This window comes from Rhineura floridana, chromosome 4 (assembly GCF_030035675.1).
Source record: "Rhineura floridana isolate rRhiFlo1 chromosome 4, rRhiFlo1.hap2, whole genome shotgun sequence".
Taxonomy (NCBI): Eukaryota; Metazoa; Chordata; class Lepidosauria; order Squamata; family Rhineuridae; genus Rhineura; species Rhineura floridana.
Genome location: NC_084483.1, coordinates 122,581,074 through 122,606,094, shown reverse-complemented (window position 1 = coordinate 122,606,094; position 25,021 = coordinate 122,581,074). Strand labels below are relative to the sequence as shown.

The following is a 25,021-nucleotide window of genomic DNA, read 5'->3' as shown; positions in this document are numbered from 1 at the left end:
GTTATGTGCCTCCAAGTCGACTACGACTTATGGCGACCCTATGAACACAGAGCAGTTATAAACCTAGGTTTGCCAGCCATTTAAGTCTAGTTTACAGATGCTGTGGCTTGTAATGCAATTCAAACAGAATGCACCAGTAGGTATGAGTCCAAGAAACAATAAAGCAGTGCTAGGTCAATATTCTATTATGCAGCAGGTTTTATTGTGAGATATTTAAATGCGTCACTATTAAGATCTGCAGACCTTACATGTCCACATCCCACTAACTTTTCCTGCTCTTCGTTTTTTCATTTACTGCTGATTCTTTATGGAAGACTATGTTCCTACTAGCCTCATAATATAACTGAACTTTTGCTAGCTGGGTTTGGCAGGAAAGGAATGTGCAGATGATCAGTTTTGCCTCCACCAATAAACGTCACTGCTTTCCAACTGGAATTAGTATAAAGAGTTTCCACGGGACAAAGGATACAAGAGGAACCAAATCAGCCAGAAAGCCATATGGAAAGTATTACATTTAAAACAAGTGTGGCTTCAGACAAGGAACTGCTTATCTGCTCAAATTTTCACAGGAGGCTTTTTTAAAAAAAATACATCTGTGTAGGTCTTAGCAGACATTCTTAAATCCACAGAAGACAACCCAAATCCAATTGTAAAATAAAGAACCCTGAGAAGGGAGAGTAGCAAGGGACCTTGAAGTTGCCCATCCAAGCTAGCACCAGGACAGCAGACTGAAATGACTGAAAAGGCATACAGGTCACATGATCACAGTTTTCTCAACTAGCATGAGATGTATTGTACTTCTATATCAATTAGCTATTCCTCAATATGCATGTATACAGAAATCACTGTAGGCACATTTTATGTAAATATGTGCCTTCTCTTGTCCCTTCTTTTGGTGACGTTTGTCTACTTTTTTTTGGCAATGCATAACTGACCACCCTACCAAGAGAACAGCTTTGACTGCCAAAATAAGGCATGGAGACAGCTGTCTGGGAGATGCAAGAGGAACTCATCAGATGGTATTCAATGCTAGTCCTATTCAGAGTAGGCCCAATGAAGTTAACAGACATTACTGACTTCATTCCTTTCAATGAGTCTACTTTAAGTAGAACTTAGATGGCTACAACTCATTGTTCACACAGCCAACTGCGGCCTCCTCTCCTGTCTTTAGTCCTTTGCCTCAGTCGCTGCATGCGCAAACACAAGACAGAGGACATTACCAATGAAAAACCACAGAAAACAAAGTGAGGAGCAGCAAAGCAACCAGCAGTGGTCAGAAACCCTCAAAGGTGACAGTCCTCTGTCTCTCTGAGGCCAATGTGCTTACAAACAAATTAATGGAGGAAAAGACTTATCAATGGCTACAAGACATGGTGGCTGTATGTCACCTCAAGGATCAGAGGCATCATGCCTCCGAATACCAGTCAATGGGAAATAGCAGGGATGGGCTACTGCCTCATCCCCTGCCTGTGGGCTTCCTGGAGACATCTGATTAGCCCTGTGGGAAACAGGACACTGGACTAGATATACCTTTGGTCCAAAGATCTTACGTTCTTATGAAGGACATGGTTACTCTTTTCTTCTGTGAGTGTTGCCAGCTATAGCCGCAGCTCAATGACTTCAGCCTCATTTTGGCTGTACCACTGGTATTTCTTCCTCTTGACAGTCCACCTGCCTGGCTATCCTAAACCATCAGCTGACTGAGCAAATATTGAGACTCACCCACTCTTTCTAGCCTGTTTTGTTCCATCATTTACCTGGCGAATAAGAGCTGCACTGTCTCGGCAGAGGGGAATGGGCTCATCATTCCCTAATGCAGGACTGTAGCCCAGGTGACTAACAATAACACATTCCTTGCCATGCAGTAGAGCAGGGGCTCCTTGAGGAGGAAGGGTGGAATATAAATTGAAACAATAATACTAATCATCATCAGACTTCAGCTTCCATCAGTCCCAGCCTGCAAAGCCACTGTACCATCATCTCTGATACAACTTGTAATCTGCATCATGTTGTGCTCTGCATGCACCATCTTGAATGCACCATGTTGACTATTCCTGCAGCAGAGTGAAGTGACCTATTTCAGGCAGCGCTGGAGAAGCAAGGCAAATGAAGGCAGGAAATGAGGTGTGAATGGTGCAGCAAGACATTTTGAAAGTGTTGGCAAGAGTATCAAATTTGGGAAAGCGAAGGAGAGCAGTGATAGCAGGTCTTGTTTTGTATAATTAGCAGGAAGATGAAGTAAAACAACACTTGCACCTTTATTTTCTATCGCAGGAGTGGGGAACCTGTGGCCCGGGGGCCAAACTTGGTCTGCTAGGCTGTTTTGAGGAAGCCATGCCCACCTGCTCTATACCTCTATGCCATACAGGTGTGACATCAGGAATGGGATGGGTAAGGGCATGGCTTAAAAGGAATAATTGGGAGCTTAAAGTGGGCTCCTGATTGTTCCTTTGCTGGAGCAAGGCGCACCTCCAACTGCCCATCAGTTGACACCAGAGGTGGAAAGAGGCAGCGCAGGGAGGCTTGCAAAGCATAGGCCTGTCCACACCTGTCCTGGCTGCCAACTAGGGAAGCAGGCTCAAGACTCGAAGCCTGGATTCTGCATGAAGCTTTATTCTGGCAGTCAGTATAGGAACACAGCATCAAATATATGAGACATATCAGGATACTGAACAGGTGCAAACTAGGCATGGAAGTAGTAACCCAGAGTTGTTGCAACAACCTTATCACGCCCAGACACTCTAAATAAAAGAGAGGTGGGCAGGCACTATACTTGCCTGAGCTAACTCTAGCACTTCCTAGCTTTTGCAGTAAGGCAGGGGCTCCTTCTAGGAAGAGATGCTGATTTCTTTAGCTGAAGCCTCCTTTTCTCCAGTCTGCATGATCTTGGGAAAATGGTTGTCTCTGGCTCTGACAAACTACTCTCATTCTAACCTCTCTGGAAGACTCCAGTTGGTTCATTAGATCTATCTACAGCTAAGACTGGGCTGGGTACCAGTGAGGATTCCTCTCTCTCCATCATAGGCAAAGGGGTGTTACTGACATTTACAGACTCACTAGACACAGAGCTGCCAGAGGTTTCTAGAAGCATTTCTCCCATGCTTTCCCCAGCCCTCTCCACAACATCTGTAACCCACTCTTCATTCTTCCAATCGTGTCAAAGGTTCTCCATGGGGCCTGCAACAACACCTTGCACTGTGGTTCTCCAGCTTGGGAACTCTGCACAAGGGATTTTGACAGGGGGCAGGACAACCCACTTATCAAATATGTGATGTCATAATGATGTCATGTGATTGACAAGTGGGTTGCCCTATCCACCTGTCAAAATTGGCCCATGGAGCCAAAGAGAGATCCAAAGCAGCCAAAAAGTTTCTTTACCCCTGATCTATCAGCTGGCAAGAAAAGACATTGGCCTGAGAATTGGCCTCAGGCTATGTCCAGAAGTCCATGTAGTGCTCAGTTTAACTTCATAGTTTTCTCATCACCATTGTAAGATGTAAACCTTCCTATAAAGGATGGTTTATTGAGAATAAATTCTAACACACATTAGTCATGAACAAAGCACACCAGAAATCTATCTTCACAACTGCTCCCAGGTCTAGTCTCTAGAGCTCCCCAGCTTTGTGTAAAACTTGGACTGGAACTGCTCTGGTGAACTGCAGCATACAAAACACCAACCAGATTCCCTAACATTACACACGACTTTTTTTTTTAAGTGTTGGCCTTTGTGGCAGGGTGGAGGGGGGGGAGAAGTCACTTGGGCTCCACTTCTAGCAACAAAATGTCTTGAGCTACCACTGGTTCCTTGTAAATACATGGCAGCTCTTTTTAGACTGGTGGCATCCAGGATTACCAAAAGTCAAGTTTATGTATGAAAAACCTAGTAAGTTCTGAAATGTGAACCAGTGTCTGGAAAGTCAGACTCCAGAGTCCTCTTATGATAATTTCATAGTCATAAGAACATGTGATGGGCCCTGCTGGATGAGATCAAAGGCCCATCTAATCCAGCATCCTGGGTCTCTCTAGACATGGTCCAGTGCTCTATACCACACTACACTGGCTTGTGATCTCTAAATAGCAAGCCATGACAATATTACTAAAAAGATATCTGGGAAACGATATACAAGTTACTGGCATATGTCAGAAATTCTATGCACAAATTCCTAGGAGTAACTGCACACAATAGGATTTACTTCTAAAAAAATATGTACAGGATTGTGCTGCACAGATATGAGAAGCTAAGACCAGGGAAAGCAGACTAACTCACAGCAGTTCCAGAGGGCAAACATTTAACTAGGCCACACACTACATGAGATACACAAGTAATTCTTAAACAACATGAAAAAAAGATTGGATCTTCCTACTTTTCTAAACTTTGCACAGACTAAGAACTTGATTTACCCATTATTTAGAGACTACACTAGACATCTGACTGTTCAAATATATTTTGGGGGAAGAAGAATTATATCTTCTCTTTTTAAAACAAACAAACAAAACCACTCAAACATGCAATCACACCACAGCTATTCAGTTGTAATATTCCAAGGGTTTGCCAACCTGAGAACTTCGTCCAGTAGAATCCAGGACCCAGAATGCATTCCGTGTTGAAAAACTGTGGAGCTAGCAAGTTGGAAAGGCAACCTAACTGTAACTGCTGAGTTGCAAAGACCACCAGGTTTTCAATAGTAAAAATAGGCTATGTAAGCAGAAATAACAGCCATTTGAGGAGGGGAATTTGCATCAGGAAAACAGTATAGTACAGTGAAAAGAGTTAAAACCCCATCCCTCAGCACTGCAGTCCTGATCTAATTCCAGCACCAGCACCAGCACCAACATCACAGCTGCTTTTTACCAAAACAAATAAATAAAGACAATCACACATCTTCCAACATCTCATCTAGATTAGTGCTAAATCTCTTCCAATACATAAAAGGTAAAGGTGTCCCCGCACTTGTAGTGCGAGTCATTTCCGACTCTTAGGGTGACGTCTTACGACGTTTACTAGGCAGACCGTATATATGGGGTGGGATTGCCAGTTCCTTCCCCGGTCTTTCTTTACCCCCCAGCGTATGCCGGGTACTCATTTTACCAACCACGGATGGATGGAAGGCAGAGTGGACCTCGACCCCTTTTACCAGAGATTCGACTTCCTCCTTTCGTTGGAATCGAACTCCGGCCGTGAGCAGAGCTTCGGCTGCGTTACCGCCGCTTACCACTCTGCGCCACGGACGATCTTTTCCGATACATAAGTGGAACATAAATGTTCCCTTTGTTTTTCCCCTAGATTTGGAAAGTGGCTAAACTTAGGTGCACCACTGGGTAAAAGTGAGGTTTTGGGCTCAGTTAATTTTGTTACTCTCATAATAGCCTTTAAATGCTGCTAATCCTTTCGTTTTTTGTTTGATAAACAGAACATACTTGTGATGTGGCACTGCTAAGAGCAGCTGAAAAATTCCAGCTGTCTGATATCAGCCCAGAAGCTAGCTGTAACTTTTCCATCCTAAGCCAAGAGCATCATTCCATTATCGTTCCTTCTGCACATACTGTATCTCATCCCTGATCCAGCAAAACTAATCTAGTCTGTGGACAGCACACACTTCCACATGCAGCTTGCCTTTCTGTGCTGGATCTGCGAGGGCAAATGGTCACTGTGGGTGGTATTCAATACTAGTCCTACTCAGAGTAGACACAGGCATGACTAATTTAGGTTCATCCATTTCAGTGGGTCTACTCTGAGTAGGGTTTAATTGGAGACAACTCTAGTCTGGTATCCAGGGTTGTGTGCATAACGCCTCTGCATCACCAGATTATTAACCCACATAAAAAGGAGGGATTGTTTACTTAGTGAAGCATGTACACATTTATCACACACACTATTTGCACACCTCACAATACAGGCTACTTTGTGTGCTACAGTTTGCACATTAGGGATGTTGCATTTGCAAAATTCCTGCACTGAGCAAGAAGTAGACCAAATGACTTTCAAGGTCCTTTCCAGCTCTAAAATTTGATGGTTCTGCACAGAAAAAAAACCCGTAACACTACTGCATGTACATCTAACATGGAGATGCAATGAATTCAAGCTCCCTGGTGTGTGAACTTGTACAATGCACAGGGTGGTAAGCACACATTTGTTGCATGTACATGTTATGGCATTATATGTACACGTAAAACATTTGTGTGTGCTGCCAATAATAAACATATAACATGAAAAGTAGCCCTCGGGGTCCTATGAATCAACCCACAATGGCACCTCCAAGTTCCCAAGCTGTGCGGATGCACCGTTGGAGCCAATCCAAGGCATCCGCACAGGCCCAACCTCATCACTGTCATTCCCCATACAGGTGAGCTACAGCAAGGCCGGTGTTGGGAGGGGGGCTCTGGCATACCACATTGGCCACTACTGCTAGATACTCCTGCACCCTGATCAACAACTAGCTTTCCCAGAATGACATTCTGAAAATCTTGAGTGAGGGATGTTGGCCTAAAAGCTCTGCTCCCACCTCCTAGTGTGACCTGACAGGATGTCCTAACTTTTTCTATGCCTCTTTTGCCTTGATAATGCAGAGACCATAGACGATGGCATCACCTGAGGAGGAGATTTGGCCCAGGGACCTCTGCCCTGGTGTGTTCTCTCACTCTACACCCTACCTTTAGACAGAGTGGGGCAGTTGGCAGGTGGAAGATACTTGGGGGTAAGAAGTGGTGGCAAGGTGTTGGAGGACAAAGCTATGTGTGCCATGTAACTTGCCCTGTAGTGGAGGATGTCATCCCATCAATTACCAATCTGGTTGGCTTCTGTACATGGAAGGGTGAGGGTACCACCTTGCCCTTTGTCGCAGGCTGGTCCTGATGCCTTGACAATTCCTGGTCTCTCAGAGTACATATACTTGAGAAAATATCTACACTTGATGGCACCATCATGCCTTTTAAAAGCCAAATGGAGGAGGAGGATATAATTAGCCACAGCACACTTAACTTGTGGCTCATAGTGTTTATTATGTTCGTCTTGGTTTTCTATACTTCTCAAGAGGCAACCTATTTTACACATCTGTTTTACATATAGCCCTAATTCCGGCTTGACATCTTAAATTTTCAAAAGAGTTTGAAATGTGCTGATTATGAAAATAAGGTACATTTAAAAGAGAAGACCGCTGTCATTTACTAGCAGAGCACAGTATATAAAAGTTTGCACTAATTTGCAGAGCACAAGGGTTTTATACAAGTCTGCTATTCATCCAGAAAGGGGTCTGCTAGAGAAGTCTGTTGCCATTCTAGAGACTGGGGAATAGTAATAAAACAAAAGCAGCCTAAACAATGAGGCACATAAGGAAAGCTAGGGTGAGAACAAAATGTTGATTTCATCCAAGAGAATGAAAAGAGTGGAAGGATAGTATTTTAGGGCTGATAAATATCTAGGCCAAACTAGATGAGACACAGAAGATCCATGATCAGATCTCCTGTCTTCCTCAATTATGGGCAAACAGCAGCCAGAGAAGGGCCCATGGCATTTGGGAGAAGGGGTTAACCCTTGCCCCCTCAGCCATTTCCTGGTATCTAGCCACCCTGCACTAACAAAACTGTTATTTGCCCCTTTAGGTGTAATGTACATGTAAAGGCTATGTACACTTACATTTCCAGTGATGGGGAACTCTACTGAACCTGTCTCTTTTGCCAACTAATTTTCCAAATACGTGAAATTGTAATTTTAAAACGTTCTAAGCTGCTCTGAGTGGTGCATTTGCACTAGAAGAAGCTGCAGGAGGCAAAAAGTTAACCCCACTACAAGTGTCCTAGTCCCAATATGCATGGTTGCAAATTGCCAAAATTTAAAAAGGTGAAAGACCATCAGGTGAAAGATCTGATCACAGATCTATGCCATTTAGTCTAAGTTGTCTCTTATTATCTTGTCTACAAAATAAACCAGAAGCTGATGGGGAAGTTAAAAGGCCATAACAGGACAGGGAAATCTTAAAAGCATCCCAAGAATGATGTTATTTCTCTTCTTTTCTCTCCTTTATTTACAATATTTATATCCCACCAACTAATCAATAGCTCTCAAGATGGCTACCAACTGATATTCCCTTCTAAAACATTTCATGAATTTGTCTATTTCACCACCACCACCATGATTATTTTTAATAATCTACCACAGGAGGGGAGAGCGCTCTAGCACTCAAGTCCTGCTTGCAAGCTCCCCATAGGCATTTAGCTGGGAACTGTGAGAACAGGATGTTGGACTAGATGGGCCATTGGCCTGATCCAGCAGGCTCATCTTATGTTCTCCTCAAAGCCTTCGCCAGCCCGGTGCCCTCCAGATGTTCTGGATTACAGTTCCCATCAGCCCCAGCCAGCATGACCAATGACTGGGGATAATGGGGGTTGAAGTCTAACAACATCTGGAAGGCACAAGGTTGGGGACACTGGTCTGGCACTGCTTGGCCATAGCTTAGTCTAGAGTCCGAAGGCTGACAAGATACATGAATTTGATAAATGCATTCATGAGATGTACTCATTATCTGGAAGCTATCCTGTATTTCTTGTTCCTAGGGTTGAGCTGCAATGGAGCAAGATGCTTTCATGATGTTTCACCCCTGTGAAAAAGTAGGCCCTTTTCTCAACAATGTTTTTTTGATGGAAGGACACTTGAAAGATAAAGTACCCCTAGCACGTGTTCAAACCCTTTGGGCCAACCCCTAACAAAAACACATGTTCAGAAAGCCAGAGTGCCCCCCCCATGTCTGGCATTGGTGTCACTGCAAGTCTCTTCCCAGTTGGCTGCAGGTTTGGTGCCTTTTTGTGTGTGCTTTCAAATTGCCTTTTCCCCTCCTGGTAACAGTGACATTATTGTATGTATGGGGAAATGACTGCAAGACATCTCAATGTAATAAGGAAGTTTAGGATGGCATGCTGAATTCCCCTGTCCCATGCTCCTATCTCAAGCCCCTGCATTCCAGCCAGGTGGGCCTTTTTGGCATGATTTCTCTAACCCTGCCCATGTAGAATACAATAGTACATAAATCTGAGAAGCGTTGTTTATGTAACACGGATGAGGTAAGAGAGGCCCTTAATTGGCCAAGATAGACAGTAGATGCCAATCGCTTGTTAGTGAAGATGTTTTCTCTCACTGCTAAAGCCTGGGAACTTGGCCTTCAAGGCGGGTGCAATGAATCATGCTGCTACAAAGCCCAAGGACACTGACCAACAGGACTGATAAACAAAGACAGAAGCATGAGACCCAAATTAAGGAAACATCTCCACAGGTATGGCTGTTAAAGTCACAGGTGCAAACTTGCACCCAGGTCCAGGGGCTCTTTTGGGTTTAAAAAAAGGCTCCCTAACTCCTTTTCAGGGAGCTTCAGCACAGACCCAGGCTGGTTGGGGTGCTGTGTATTAGCCAGCTGGGATCTCTCCATTGTTGCTTGTCTGGGGCTCCGAAAGACTGAAAGAAGAACATGAGATAATCTGTACTCCTTAATTGCTTTATCTTGTTATTGTCTCGCCTGCTGTAAAGCACTAGCTGCTATTTCAAATAAAGCAAAAACTCTTCTCCACAAGTGTTTCATCACCTTTGAAATCCCCTTGAACTTTCTTGCTTCTGGCAAAACATTGCATAACCAGTCAGATTTGACTAGAGGAAAAGAAAGCTAATCCTGAGTAGGGGTGAGTGAATCATCGATTTTGATGTCTCTCACTTTCTTGTCTTTCCAATCTTAAATTCAGGACTCCAAATTTTCATATCAGTTTGCATTTTTAAAAAGACATGAAAATGCATGTACTCTTAATGCAAATTTCTCCTAATATACACATTTTTGTATGCAATTTTGCCTGAGATGTAAATTTTTGCAAAGTAATTTTCCCCAATATAATGCATTTTTGTATGTTATTTTCATGAATATGTGCATTTTTAAGCAATGCTGCCCAAATACACATATCTGTGTACACATTACTTGGCTGGGGAACTGCAAATTTTGAAGGATGGATGTATTTCAGTTCATGTATTGTTTTGGAAAGTGTGAATTGAGTAGGTTTGCCTCTAAATGGGATATGAATAAAATTTCTCCCCCATCCCTGATCCAGAGTTAGGGTAATGATTCCTGGACAAGCACTGCCCTCACTCTGATTTTTTTGCCCTAATGACACTGACATACAGCCAAAATTGCCCGGCTGTATGATGGGTGGTGTTAAAACAAACAGCAATGTTAAACCAACAGATAATCAGCACTGCAAATATCAGTAGACGGGCATGAAAGCTACATTTTTGAAGAAGTGTTTTAAGATCTCGCCTCTTTGCCCCCTTTTCACACTGTTTACTTACTTTATTTGTATTAGAACTTGTATCTGCCTTTCTAGCAAAATGACCACTCTAGCAAGTCCACCAGGCAATATAAATTCCTACTCTCAGCCACCCTAGCAGGCAGGAAGTTAAAAGACTCTGCATTGGCCAAACCAGGTACAAATATCACCAGCCTGGTCCTTGCCCAATTAATGGAGCAGATTCCCAACTGCTCCTCTCTAGATCCCCACCTGAGGAATCCTGGACAGGCTGCTTACTCTTTGCTACTTCAAAAGAGCTAAATAGCACAACTCCAATTCCTGGCTACACTTGAATTTTCTCCCTAACTATCATGGCACAAGCCTAACTGCTCCCCTGCTCGGCCCAGACTTTGGTTCCTTGTTCATACTGGGTGCTCCAATTACTCCTGACGACTGTAAGATCAAGATCCAGCCAACTGAAGTCACAGCCTATCCCAGACATACCTGTCCACAGCTTTACCATGAATACAAAAAGCAGGATGTATAGAACTATAGATTTCTCTGATACATCAAACTAACTGTTGGGCAGGTGCCAGCATTTCTTTGCTTCCCCCAAAGTGAATGAAGGCTTTGTGCACTTTCCAAGTTAGCATGCACAAAACATGGAGAGTGATCAAGAAGCACCTGCTGCCACTTCACCCTTCCCCTGCCTCAAGGCCAAGAAACTTACTTTGGGGCAGGGGAAAGCCAAGGCAACGGTAGCAGGTGCTCCCAGGCCCCAGCAGAGCATCATTTCCCTACCACAGACTAGGACTACCAATCCGAGAATTCACAATCCTAGGGCCTTCTCTTGGGTGTGGAAAGTGCACACAGCATCATCTTCCTGCCAGAGATTCTGGTAGTCCTGTTTCCCCGTGGGAAAAGATACTGATGCATCAAATTAATGATGAACAACTGGGGATGCTAAAACATCCCTCTGGTCACCCCCAAAGAGGTCAAGGCTTTGTGTGCATGCAAAGCAAACCCATGCCAAGCCTTGGGGACACTCAGGAAGCACCCACTGCTGTCTGTCAGGGCAAGCAGAAGAGTACTTGTACATAACCAATTGTTAATCAATTTGATGTATCAGAATATTTTCCTGACATGGCCTGGGATTATCACTCTCAGGATTCTTGGCCAGAACCTGTGCTCCCCCCAGTTCTGCTTACAAGCATTTCAGGAGAGTACACACCTACCCAAACATTTACTGAATCCTTGCAATACCAGAATTAAAAAACAGCTCACAACATCGATGCTCAATAAGCCCTAACCTTCCTTACTTAATATATCTTAATTATATCTCTACTGATGTGACCAGGGCCAGTCCAAGATACTGTACTGCCTGAGGTAAGGACAAGATGGTACCTTCTTACCTCCACCCCCATTCTACGTGTGGAAGTCAACTGCCGGACTAGCAGTTGAATCATTCTTCAAAACTTGTAAAAGGACACCACGGTCTCCCACAACTGAGGGTAGCAGGCTAGCTTAAGGGATACAGAGCAGGCGGCATGGTATATACAGTTCTGTCCTTCACCATCTCCTTTCTGCTCCCTGCCGCTCTGCATTTTGTGCCTGAAGTGGCTGCCTCAGTCTGCTTAATGCTAGGGCTGGCCCGGGATCTGACTACATTCCACTTATGAATTCATTTGTTTTTGACTCCTGGAATAATTGCTACTCGGACTACCACCTCAGTAGCAGGGTACATGCTTTGCATGCATAAGTTCCCATCTTCAGTCACTGGCAGTTCCAGTTGGAACTGGCATGGCTGAGAAAGACTTTGTCCTGGGACCTTGGAGGGCTGTTGCCAGCCAGAATAGGCAGCTCTGAGCTAGACAGACCAAGGGCCTGACTCACTACTGTCATACGTAGGCCACAAAATAGCATTGAATAGGAATAAAGGAACGATTCAGCCACCGCAAGACAGCTAAGTGCCTTTAGCTTAAAGAGAAATAGGTTACAGATCAAATTAATGAAAAGGGTACCTCACCCCACTCCCAGTCTTCAGAAATTCACTGTTCTAATATTTTGCTATGCAGACCAGACATTAACATTGGACCAGATCATTTTTTGAAAAAAGGGTTTTTTTTAAATCTTCCACTGATGACTCAGGAAATTGATCTCTTTTGGGATATGGCCCATCAGTTTAAGCCAAGCTCTGTGTAGATTTTTGTGGCAGAGCAATTTCTTTTTTGCACAGAGAGAGGAATTATTCCGTTGGTTGCCATAAGACAATGGAAAAGCAGGCCAGAATTCACCAAGCTTATGCCAAGAATTCTGGGCAGCACATCTGTGGCCAGCGGTAAGCCTGATTTATATGTAATTGTTCATTATACAACTTGAGACCCGGTTGCCTGGCATCCCTGGTACAGGTTTATTTAAAAAAATATTGCAAGATTAACAGTTTTTTGAAACTAATGCAGAAACTCTCTTTGAAGGGACTTCTGAATGCTAAACACAGTAGTACAGAGATTTTCTAGTCCAAATGTGGTCAGTCCATTCAACACTACTTAGGAACAATTGGGGAGAGAACTGAGTAAGAATTCAATTAGCTCCTCTGGGGTCCAGTTCAAACCCATTGCAGGATCTAGTACAGCCATCACTAAACAAATATTTTTAAAAACCCCTATACCATTAGTAACGGGAAGGGGAGGTTATTTATCTGAAAGGGGTATCAGAGGACAGTCTTCCATCCGAAGGTAACACTTTGAAGACAGTCTGGTCCCAGTCTAGTTTCAATATAAAGAACCATAAGAAGGGAGGGCAGCAGGGACCTTGAAGTTGTCTACCCACAGTTAGCCCCAGCAATCTGGACAGCAGATTGATCAGGCACACAGGCACACTAGTCGTTCTTTTCCGCTATGGGGAAATGTATTATATTTATACTTAAAGCAATTATTTCTACATTAAATGTATCCATAGAAAATAGCATATGCACATGTTATGCGTACCCATACCTTCTTAGGTCCCCTTTTTTGGAGATGCTTGCATCCTAATGGTTTGTTCCCCCTCCCCTTTTATACTCACCACAACCATATGAAATAAGTTAGCTTAGAGCTGCATTGGAAGTCCCACTGACTTCCATTGCTGCTAGGTCTTCGCTCCAAGATGGTGACTGTCCTTTTAAGTGTTCCAAGTCATCAACAGAAAATGCAGCTCCAGTCTCCTACCTAATTAACCCACCAATTCCAATGCCCTCCTCTTCTCTTGATTAGCGCCCTGTTTGCTGAAAGAAAAGCAGACCAGAGAAAGCTGCAGCTGATTCCTCTCATAGTGCCTCCTCCACCCATTTAATCACACAGGCACTTTCAAAACCATGGTCTATTGTGACAGGAACAGGCCTAGCCAGGGCGGGTCCCATCATTAAGCAGAGTGAGGTGGCTGCAGATGCTGTGGGGTGAGAAGCAGAGAGAGGTGTGTGCGCCTGGCAGCCTGCCCTGTGCTCCTGCTGTCCTCAAGGGCATTGACAGTGTTGAGGTAAAATTCAACTGCCAGTCTGGATGGCTTCTGTGCATGAAAACGGGTGGGTAGGAGATATCTTGTCCACTTCAGGCAGCCAAATGTGTTGGAGCTCGGCACATTTGGGGTTGCCCCTACCTTCTCCCCTCCTTTGGCATAGCCACAAGGACAAGACTGGAAGCTTTTGCTTCTTTTTTTAATTAACCACAGTTTATCTGAGTTATTCTGTGGGCTAAACTATTATGAAATTTACAAGTTCAGGGTTTGGCCTAAATGATGTTTTTGAACCTGTATAGAATAGTTCTGTGAATCCTATTAACAACAACAAGAAGAAGACAGTCCACTAAATCATTTCGCAGTGTACTATATATTCAGTCCAGGTCCTGTGATAGACACCCCCAAACCAGCCACCTCCCCACCACAAGCATCCAACAGATGAGTCCGAGCTTAAAATATTGGAAAATAAAGGATGGTAGCTTCCATCCTGACAACCATGGTCTTAATCTACCAGGCATAAAATGGAATCCAGTCTAGGCTGTAGCCTTCTACAGGTCAAAAGTTTGTATATATCTGGAAAAACAGATATTGAAGTGAGTCAGCACCCACTGAAATGAATGATGGAAAATAAAATTTACATCCATTACCAACATTCCTCTATAGCACAATCAACAGTGTGGCCTACACCAATCCCTATTTTTGGTACAGATGTTGCTTTTGCTGTAACCAGAGTATCTGTAAGCCTCCTAACTTCACTCCCTGTGAGTATTTCAGAGGTCAGCCATCACTCTCAGAGAAGACCAGGTGTACCACAAAAACAGGAATGCACAAACAATCAAAACAGGGGCAAAGAAGGAGACATGGAAAAGGGAGTGAGTAAAGACTGCTTCCAATCACTTTCCATACACATAGCCAAAACTGTAAATCTTATTAATTCTACCTTTCTGTGCAAAAATGCATGTCATTTCTAACCTCAGTGCAGACTTCCACACTGCTAAATTTTCCAGTCATTATTCTACATGTGCAAACATTGCTTAATCAGTTGATTCACTGAAAGGTCATTGTTCTTCCCAACAGTGTCCCACATGAAGACCAATATAAAATGTGGGAAGAGACAAAATGCTACAACCAGGGCAGGCAAATGGAAAGCACATCACATTTAACTTCCTCAAGAGGAACTATAGCTCAGGCATGCAGAAGGATCTAGGTTGAATCCCTAACATCTTCAGTTTAAAAGAAAAAAGAAAGGATCAGGTACCAAGGCATGGGAAAGGATTCTGCCCATCAAGCAACACTGAGCTACCATTGATCAATACTCTGACCTGGTATAAATCAGTTTCATATGTTCCTCCCCAGTGTTAATATGTAAACTCTAGCTCTGAGAGTCAAAGTAGATGCAGTGCTCAGCACAGGCTCACATGTCACATTGAACACAGCTGTCTCCATACATGTACAAGTGTTTGTGTGGAATTATGTACACTTGTTAACTTTTGCAGCTCAACTGCTGTGTACACAGGTACACAAACTGTCCACTCATAGAACGTTACAGGGGTGTTCACATGTTACTCTGTACCCAAGCACGAGTTGCCTTTACCTGTGTACAGTTGCTCATAAGAAAGAGTCTGCACATAGTTATTTTTAAAATCACCATGTGTCCCCTGAAAAACTGTAGAAGTGTAAGCTTAACTATTAGTGTATCCAGGTACAAAAACGACACACTCATTGAATGTAACATGTGAACAACTGTCAAGTCTTTGAATCCTATCACTGGGATTCTGTTGCTCTTTTTTTAAAAGCCGTTTTAAGGAGAGATTTCTGCTTAAAAATGGTGCTGTGGTGGTGGTGGTTGTTATGTGTCTTCAAGTCGATTTCGACTTACGGCAACCCTATGAATCAGCAACCTCCAATAGCATCTGTTGTGAACCAGATCTTGTAAGTTCAGGTCTGTGGCTTCCTTTATGGAATCAATCCATCTCTCGTTTGGCTTTTCTCTTTTTCTGCTCCATTCTGTTTTTCCCAGCATTATTGTCTTTTCTAGAAAATCATGTCTTATTATGTGTCCAAAGTATGATAACCTCAGTGTCATCATTTTAGCTTCTAATGATAGTTCTGGTTTAATTCAACACCCAATTATTTGTCTTTTTCACGGTCCATGGTACACACAAAGCTCTCCTCCAACACCACATTTCAAATGAGTTGATTTTTCTGTTATCTGCTTTTTTCACTGTCCAACTTTCACATCCATACATAGAAACTGGGAATACCATGGTCTGAATAATCCTTAGTGTTCAGTGATACATCTTTGCATTTGAGGACCTTTTCTAGTTCTCTCACAGCTGCCCTCCCCAGTCCTAGCCTTCTTCTGATTTCTTGACTATTGTCTCCCTTTTGGTTAATAACTGTGCCAAGGTATTGATAATCCTTGACAAGTTCAATGTCCTCATTGTCAACTTTAAAGTTACATAAATCTTCTGTTGTCATTACTTTAGTGCTGTGGTTAACTTATTAAAAAAAGAAGGGGAGTCTCCAGCGTAGGATTCAAAGACATGGTTAATATCCCATCTAGCTTGATCCTAATAGATGGTAGCTACTCGGTGTTACTGCATTGATATTTACCACAAGGAATAATTCAAAGCATGCGTCCAACCAGATGTTCACAAACAAGAAATATATATTTTGCTCTTTATAAACTAAAGCTTACACAGCTGTTTCAAGTTCCACCCCTTCTTTCACCTGGCCAGTCAGGACTTGAGGGGCAAAATTATACTCCCAAGTAATGAAGATGCCTCTAGAATTTCCTTGCACTCAGTTTGCTAAGGTACAGATCACCTATATCACCAACTTTCTCCCAGGATTGAAGGTATGTGAGTCTTCTTTACCCAGCTCTGATGTGGGGTGGGGGTGGCACAGACATGGTCCCATTGCATCCATCACAAATGCTTCAATCAATCAAATGTAACTTATCACTCAGAATGTTCTGAATGCATTCAGATACAGGATGTCCTAAGGATTCCCAACTTGCAGTCCTTGTTTGCAGCAAAGCATAGCTTACCATTTCATCTGAACAGACTATGGTACATGCTTGCCTGCAAATTAGGATCACATACCTAGATCAAACCTTGGCTTGCAGGAAGTTCACACCATAGTTTGCCTGTTGTTGTTGTTGTTAATTGTATTTGTTTGTTGCTCGTTACCTTACAAGGTAAATCTCCAAGCACCTTACAACATTCCCCTCACCCCCATCAAATGATGGTTTGCTGCAAACAAAGATAGAAACAAAGTAATTGTCATACATAAGGGGATGATGAGGGAGAGGAAGGTGAGAGTGTGCAAGTCCAAAGCACCTGAGGGCTCTTCACATAAAGCCAAACTACAATTTGGGATTGTGTCTGAACACATCCCTTAAATTAATTTCACTGATTGAGTAAATTGGTTTTTAACCCCACTGACTTCCAACTAAGCCACTTCCTGGGACTTTCTGTTGAAAACAATGAGACTTATTTAAATGTGGTTAAGACTGGGGTGTCAGCCAATAATAATACAAATATTCAAGCTTAAATTACTTATGGATCAAGCTGTTAGTTTCCACTCTACAAGTGGAATTTGGTTCACAGCACCCATGCAATAAATATTACTTTATGCATTACACACATGGTTTTCATTGAAAGTTATGCAAGCCCCATGTGACATTTAATGTTTAATAATGGGCACTGCTCTTTCAAGTCCAATCAGAATAAGAAATATATAGGTAAAATTAAAAAACACAGACTTCAACATTTAGATGAACCAGGTGAGCTCTCAGCTCTGCAAAGTGGGCAGCTCACTCCACTGCCGTTTTCTATTGTAACAAGTTCAAAATACGCTACTGCAGATTCTGAAACATATGGTTTACATCAAGCCACTGTTTCAATTCTCAAGGGACTTCAGTGGACGGCTTGATTTAAAACTGAGTAAAACAGGAACTCAGCTACCTATAGATAAGTGATAGCTTCTAATATGCCTAAGAACTGGAGAGTCATTCCAGAGCACTGATGAGGGGGAGAAGATGGTGGCTACCACAAAATTATGGCCCCACAATCTCCAGAATGGCACAGCCTCCAAGCCTTTGAGAGAGGGGGGAATCCAAGATGGCAGCAGGAAGCCACTTGGTGCTAGGGCATCAAAAAGGATTTTTTTAAATGTAAAATATATGGCCCAGGAGTGGGAGGGGCCTCCCAAAGAGGGTACTTTGTAGCTCACAGAGCTACAATTTCCAGAGTTCCCTGGGAACAGGGACTGATTGTTAAACCCCTCTGAGTATTGTACCTCTGTTAGGGGAATAAGGGTGTCCTAACAACTCTCAGCACGCTTAACAAACTATGTATCAGCCTCACAGATTTTTTACAGTTGCTTTGCAGCTTGTTGGACTGAGGAGAGATGGTCTGCTGACAATGCTTCATCACCATGTGTACAGGATGGACCTGGGACCTAATCCCCTGTATGGCAGAGCCTCTGATGTCTCCCCAGGAGTCTTTTCTGAACAAGCTTGACTCGTTTCTATTTTGACTAGTCCCAGGATGAGATGCATTTCTATTTAATATGGTGAGATGCATTTCCATTTCAATTGTAGTAACGATTTCTAAATTTGCATATCTATATGTAAATTAGCATATGCTAATTTTAAGCAAATCTGTGCCCTCTTTCGTCTGGTGATGTATTTCCTCTTTTTTTTAAGCAATGCTCAAACAGCCAACCTATTTCCAAACCACTCGAAGTCTCTTTTCCCAAGTCCCTTGCAGAAGCTCCCATTTTAACTGCAACAATGAAGGCATTGGGTCTCATCACCCAATGGCCTGGTGGAACAAAAATGTTTTAACCTACCACTGAAACCCAATAGGAGTGGGAGCTTGTCTGATTCAATTATGTATTCAGGATGTCTTCCTATTCAGCCACCTTCTAGTTTTATTGTGTTCCTGAGACTACAGAAACTGGATGGTCATCAAACTCCTGGTAGACCCTAATAACATGACCATCAATGGGGCTTCGTTTGGCTTGGTAGGTCCCAAGTGTGCAGGCCTTCCCCAGATGGTTAACTTCAAGCCAGAGCCTCCAAATCTGGGATGTTAACATTAGGCAAAATTCAGTGGCGACTGTGCCCGCAGCCAACCTAACTGACGTGAAATCAGCAATGGTCTCTGTCATGCCATATCTCAAGAAGAAGAGGATCTTACTCCAAGAAGAACAGATGCAGCACAAGCCCTTTCTCCTAGCAGCCAAAAGTTGTCCCAACTCTACATTTAGATTGGGGGGAGGGCAAGTACTATGACGGAAGAAACTCAAACGACTTTCCCCCTGCCATTAGGAATGCATATTAGGATGATGTCTAAGGAAACCTACCGTAAGAAAAAACCCAGCGACAATGTTACACTTTAGTGCAGCGTCACCAGCCTGTTGCTCTCCAGATGCTTTGAAATGCAACTCTCAACGACTCCAGCCAACACATCTGATGGGAGTTGTAGTCCAAAACATGTGGAGGGCATTAGGCTGGTGAACGGTGCAGTAGTGCCATATATAGCACTCAATATAAATGGTGTCCAATGTGATGGAAAAGCAGGGGGAAATAAGTGAATCCATCCAGTCACTGGGCTGGGCTGGGCTGAACACTAATCCCAATAAAAGGATTCCAAACCACCTGCTGACAGCTGCTGTGTATGTGCTCAAAGTGCACCCTTCTGTGGGAAAGAATGGTGAGTACAGATGCACATGATATGATATAACAGAAGACATGCTTCTGATGCCAAGAAAATGTCACCTTCTGCTATTGCAACTCTTCTCTGTGGAAATACATATTTATTCATGACCTAACTCTTTAAATATAATACCAGAAAAAGATGATCATCCTGGTCTTTATCATGCCCTGGTCTTTTCTCATCTTGCCTGGGCATGAGGGAAAACACTCTTTTGGCTCAGTGAGCCCATGGTTTAACTCTCTACACTAACCACAAGCTGTAACGAATAGTTTACAACTCATGGTTTGTCTGGGAAAGCTAAACCATGAGCACAGGTTCAGATAACACACTAAGCCAAATCATGGCTTAGCTCAGCATGGTGCATCAGCAAAACAACCAGGGAGGAGCAAAGCGGCCATGAGTTCCTCTCTGGGAGCCCATTCGTATTAATAAGCCATGGTTTGGCTTAGCATGATGTGCAAACTACGCTATAGTAGTCTACAGATAAACCATACAGTACAGAGTTCTTAGACTCATACTGCAATGGTTAAACTGCTCCCCTGCATAAAAATTCAAAAACACAGCTCCAAATAAATAGCATACCTGGGAGAAGCTTGCCTGGGTAGGTCAAATGGCATATAACATTAAACATGCAGTTTGGCATTATGCAATTATTCTTAAACTGTAAATAGCAGTTGCAAGAGGGGACAATGCGAGGGGAATGGATTTTTAAACTCTTCTTCCACGCCACTGTCCCACCCCAAAGCTACTGTTTGTGTCAGGGAAAAAACTATCATTGGTAAACTGGGCAGCGGGCATCCCTCCCAATGCAAATAGTAGCTTTGGGGATATTTTAATCATGGTGTGTGCGGAAAGGGTTTAGACCTCTTCCCCTCACATGGTTTCAGTCCTGATGCTCTCTCACCTGCAGCCACTACTTAAAGCAGGGATGGGGAACCTGGGGCCAAATTTAAAATGTCAATACAGATCTTACACATAGTCCTAAAATGCAGCAAAGCAGGGATGGAAAACCTGTGGATCTTCAAATGTTGTTGGACTCCAACTCCTATCAGACCCAGACAGCATGGCTCATGTTCAGGGATGATGGGAGCTGTAGTCCAGCAACATCCGGAAGGCTACTAGTCTCCCATCCTGATTGAAGGTTTACATACTACACCAAACTATGTTTAATATAGCTTGGATCCCTCTTCCTAAAATGGGCAGAGTTTTTGGCAAAGGAACCTTTCAAACTTGCAATCCTTAATCTATGATCTGAAATGGTACAGTGTGAGGAACCAGAAGTTTTCAAGAGGTTCTTATAAAAACAACAGGTATAAATTTGGTCTCCCAAAACCATGCATGCATCTTGGGTTACAGTGATCAGATCTGACTGCAAAATTATTCTTCCACCCTGTGTTGCAGCAACAAGATTTTTTTTCAGTCCAAGAAAGATTCATATGTTTATGTAAAGTCTTTTCATTCCATCTCTACAGTGCAAGTTTAACTTTCCACTGGGTTCTGCCAAAATTCTCTTAGAGGCTCAAGAAAAAGTCAAGGCACACAAATTCAAGCTTTAACATGTATTCAGTGAAGAAAGCAAATATATGTCCAACAGATCAGCAAAAACCATGAGGTTCAACTGATGCAGCTTTGCCAAGGACAACAATGTTGGAAGGCTCAGTTCACTTTTAAAACTTCCTCCTTCATAAGCAATTGTCAGATATCAAGTTAGAGAATGTCAAAACTGACACCTTAAAATGGCAAAGAAAACTATTTTCTTTCTTTCTGTAAGTAACAGGCTAAAATGCTTTTCCTTAATATCAGTATCATTACCACTACTGTTCATGATTCACTTTGGTCTGAATTAAATTTGCGTTTTTCTGAGTATATTACAGGCATACCAAGCTTTAACGTTCGCAATGGGACTGGAGAGTATACTTTAAGTGAAAATAAACTTTAAGTGAAGCAATTGTCTTCACTTGTACTGCATGCAATCACCACTAGATGGCAGCGGCGTCAATGCCAATAAAGTATATGTTATTGCAAAGCGTGCGAACGTTAAGCGGGGTATGGGGACAAATGGAGCATGTACGTTATAGCGAGGTGACATTAAGTGAAGCGACGTTAAGCGGGGTATGCCTGTACTATGTCTAGCTTAGGCACACCTTTTCTCTCCCTCTGCTAAGAGGTAGGTTACTTTATTCATTTGCTTTAAAGCATTTATATACTGCTTAATATTTCAAAAATCAAAAATCTATAATACCAATGGTATTACGCCTGATCCTGTCTCAGGGCACACAGCAGAATGTGTTCAAGTCCATTTTAGCCAGACAATAGTCAGAGGCTGAGACCTCCTACCTGACTGATAGCCACTCCCTAGCAAGGGGGAGGCAAGCAGTGTTACTAGCCTCAAAATTCCTAGGGTTCATGAAGGCCTCTCAAGCAAGCTGGCTCTATAAATAGAAAAGCACTGCTTTGATAATTAAGTATAGGTGGCATCTCCTTGTTTTAGCCTTTTATTTTATAAAAAGTCTTTTATTGTATATTACTAAAACAGGATGGATCAAAATGGTCAAGGGTAAGGACTGACAAAAAGAGTCAATAACATATATCATTCATCCACTCATTCATTCATTTCCCTTCTCGATCAAAGTCCCAGCATCTTAATATTAAAGCAGGTAGGCAGATCTGTAGAGCACTCTCGCGCATGTCTCCAAACATTCCCATGAGATTCACTCTTTTCATCACTGTTAATTTTAATTATCTTTCAAATGTTTTTAATTACTTGTTTTTAACTGGTTTGTTTTGGATAATTTTAATATTTCTTGTAACCTGTCCAAAGGTTTTATTACAAGTGGTATATAATTTTGTTAAATAAATAAATAAAATAAATCACAATGGCTTTCTTTTGGCTCTCCTTGGAGACCAGTTCTTTGTTAGATGACTAAATATGAGGTGGGCAGTCATCTGGGCCATCTGGGATCTGTCACACAATTTTATTAAATTATTAGTATCAGGAATTCACACATTCTGGCTGGCCCTAATAGTCCACTGTTGCTACTTTTATTGGTCAGCTGTCAAAGCTAATACCATCACACTAATGTCACACAATCTTATATATGCAGTGGCCAAATGAGATATCCATTTCATTAGAAATGGCTTTATCTAGTTTAATTAATATATGATTTAAAAAACACTTTTAATTTATTTCTTGGTTTCTGCATTTTCCCTTTTTCTCATTTTTAATACTGATCTAACCCACTTTCAATTCATTTATTTAAAGCTCATATATTATGCAACGTTCAGTAGTGGCAGATTAGTGAGCCGGAGCTGTGGAGCTGCCCTCCCATCACTGGCATCACTGCAGCTTACCTGGACAGGGCAGGGGTGGGACAGGACAGCAGCAACATCAGGGCTGTGCAGATGTTCCAGCAGTGTCAATCTAGCGCTCCCACTGGTGCATCTGCAGAGCCCTGCCTCACTCTGTCCCATCCAGGTGACGGATGTTGGGAGGGCAGCTCTGCTCTTCCTCATTGGCTGCTACTGGCAACATTTACATTTTCTTGTACAAACCCCAGAATGTAGGTTTTGGCCAGAAAGATGCCTATGCTTATTCCCTGTCCAAGAAATTTTATTCCAAGAGTGAAAGACATTTTTCCCATGAAGTAGTTTTTTGACACCTCCAAGGCTAAGAAATGTTGGGTTTTTATAGGCAAGAACCATTTTTTTCAAAGAGTTTTTCAAGCTACATTACTGAAACTCTCTATCCAGTCAGGTTGCCACTTACAGATCACTGAAAGAGGAGATGCATCACAAACAGAGAAGGCAACAGAGAATGCAGATTTACATAACATTTACGTATGATTATACATAAATGTAAATTTAGAAATACTTGCTATGTTTTAAGCAGAAATACATCTCACCATCATGGAGGAAGGCTATGACCAGGTAACCTCTGGGCATGCTGAGTCTGCTAGCCAGATGCTAACTGCAGATAGGCAACTTCAAGGCCCCTGAAGCTCTTAGGTTTCTTCATCTTTAAAGTGGGCTGGGGCCAGGAAGCTCTTCAAATAGGGGACTGGCCTCTGTAAAGACACATCGCCACCCTAATGTAGAACTTGGAAATGCTATACTTTAGGTTTCTTAAAATTATTATTATTCAAGATTCATGGCCCAAAAACATATTTTAAGAACAGAGTAAATGTCTCTGTATATTTAAAAAATAAAGAGGGCAGAAATCTGTATTCCAGTTATAACACCTCTTAATGTCCAACTATTCCTGACTAAAAACGTTGAGTTCTTGCCATGCTTTTCTGAGGTTGCAGTCCTATACCCATTTATTTAGAAGGAAACCCCGCTGAACTGAATGGGACTTACTTCTGAGTAGACAAGTATAGGATTGTTCTGTAAGGCCACAACGTCATGCACAGTTTCATGGGAGTAAACTCCTCAACTCAGTAGGGATTACTTTTGAGTAAGCATGCGTATGATCAGAATGCAAGAGGCATTACTCATATATTTAACAGTTGCAATACAACTGTTGCATTACTAACAACCTAAGTGAACTTAAAAAGAACTGTTGCCCTTTCAAAGCGCTTGCCTTATTCTTCTGAAAATTTAAATCGCTAGTCTGAGCTAGGCAGTGGTGCAGTTTGGGAATGTTAGACTTAGGACTTGATGGTCTTTACCAGTGGAAGCTGGTCCATTAGGGCAAGCAGGGCAGTGCCCCACCAACCTCAGCCAGCCCCCACCTGCCTACCTTCTTACTTACATGCAGTTCAGGGGGCGGCCCTGACTCTCAGCTTCCTCCTCCTCTGGCTCCACCTACCGTGGGCCTCTCAGCCTTTAGCCCTAACAGTCCCAATGGGCACCAGCCACCACTGGTCTTTCCTTATAGGCAGGAATGTCTTGTCACTTATTTCAAAATGTGATAAGCCAGCTAGGCTGCAATGTGGTGGGGGGACACTTGCTCATTCTATTGAGTGGGGCCCCAGACATCTGCCCCAAAGGCCTGCCCTAGAAGGCCATCAAAGAAAGGAACAGGAATAGCCCTTGCCTTGTGTTATTCTGTACATCCCTCTATGGGCTTATCCAAACAGAGCGGGATAATCCACGGTTTCCATATTCAGTTTGTCATCTGATAGTCCTCACTTTGCCTTTTAGCTTGCTCTTTCCCAATTTAAAAAAAATGCTTTTTTGCACCCGCACTCGCAGCGGTAAGACCCCTACATTCTTTTCGCTTCTTCCAAGCTCCACCTCTAAAACCTCCCCCTATCAAGATCCTCCATGGCGCAGAGTGGTAAGTGGTGGTAACGCAGCCGAAGCTCTGCTCACGGCCAGAGTCCGATTCCAACGGAAGGAGGATGTTGAATCTCCAGTAAAAGGGGTTGAGGTCCACTCAGCCTTCCATCCATCTGTGGTCGGTAAAATGAGTACCTGGCATATGCTGGGGGGTAAAGAAAGGCCGGGGAAGGAACTGGCAATCCCACCCCATATATATGGTCTGCCTAGTAAACATCGCAAGACATCACCCTAAGAGTCGGAAACAACTCGCACTACAAGTG

The 25,021-nt window shown here is 42.8% G+C and overlaps 1 protein-coding gene across 4 annotated transcripts in view; it reads right to left on the bottom strand.

Annotated features, from left to right (window-relative positions):
• The window catches only part of FNDC1 (fibronectin type III domain containing 1), a 124,505-nt gene that overhangs the window by 82,922 nt on the left and 16,562 nt on the right, over positions 1-25,021 (bottom strand). For 2 of the 4 annotated variants that reach the window (XM_061624277.1, XM_061624278.1), the window contains exon 1: positions 23,381-23,464. The exons of the other annotated variants lie outside the window; for them this stretch is intronic. In XM_061624277.1, coding sequence (XP_061480261.1) covers positions 23,381-23,420 — 40 coding nt within the window. In that variant the 5' untranslated portion in view covers positions 23,421-23,464. Of the gene's footprint in view, positions 1-23,380; positions 23,465-25,021 lie in introns of those variants that run through there. 4 annotated transcript variants of the gene reach the window in all.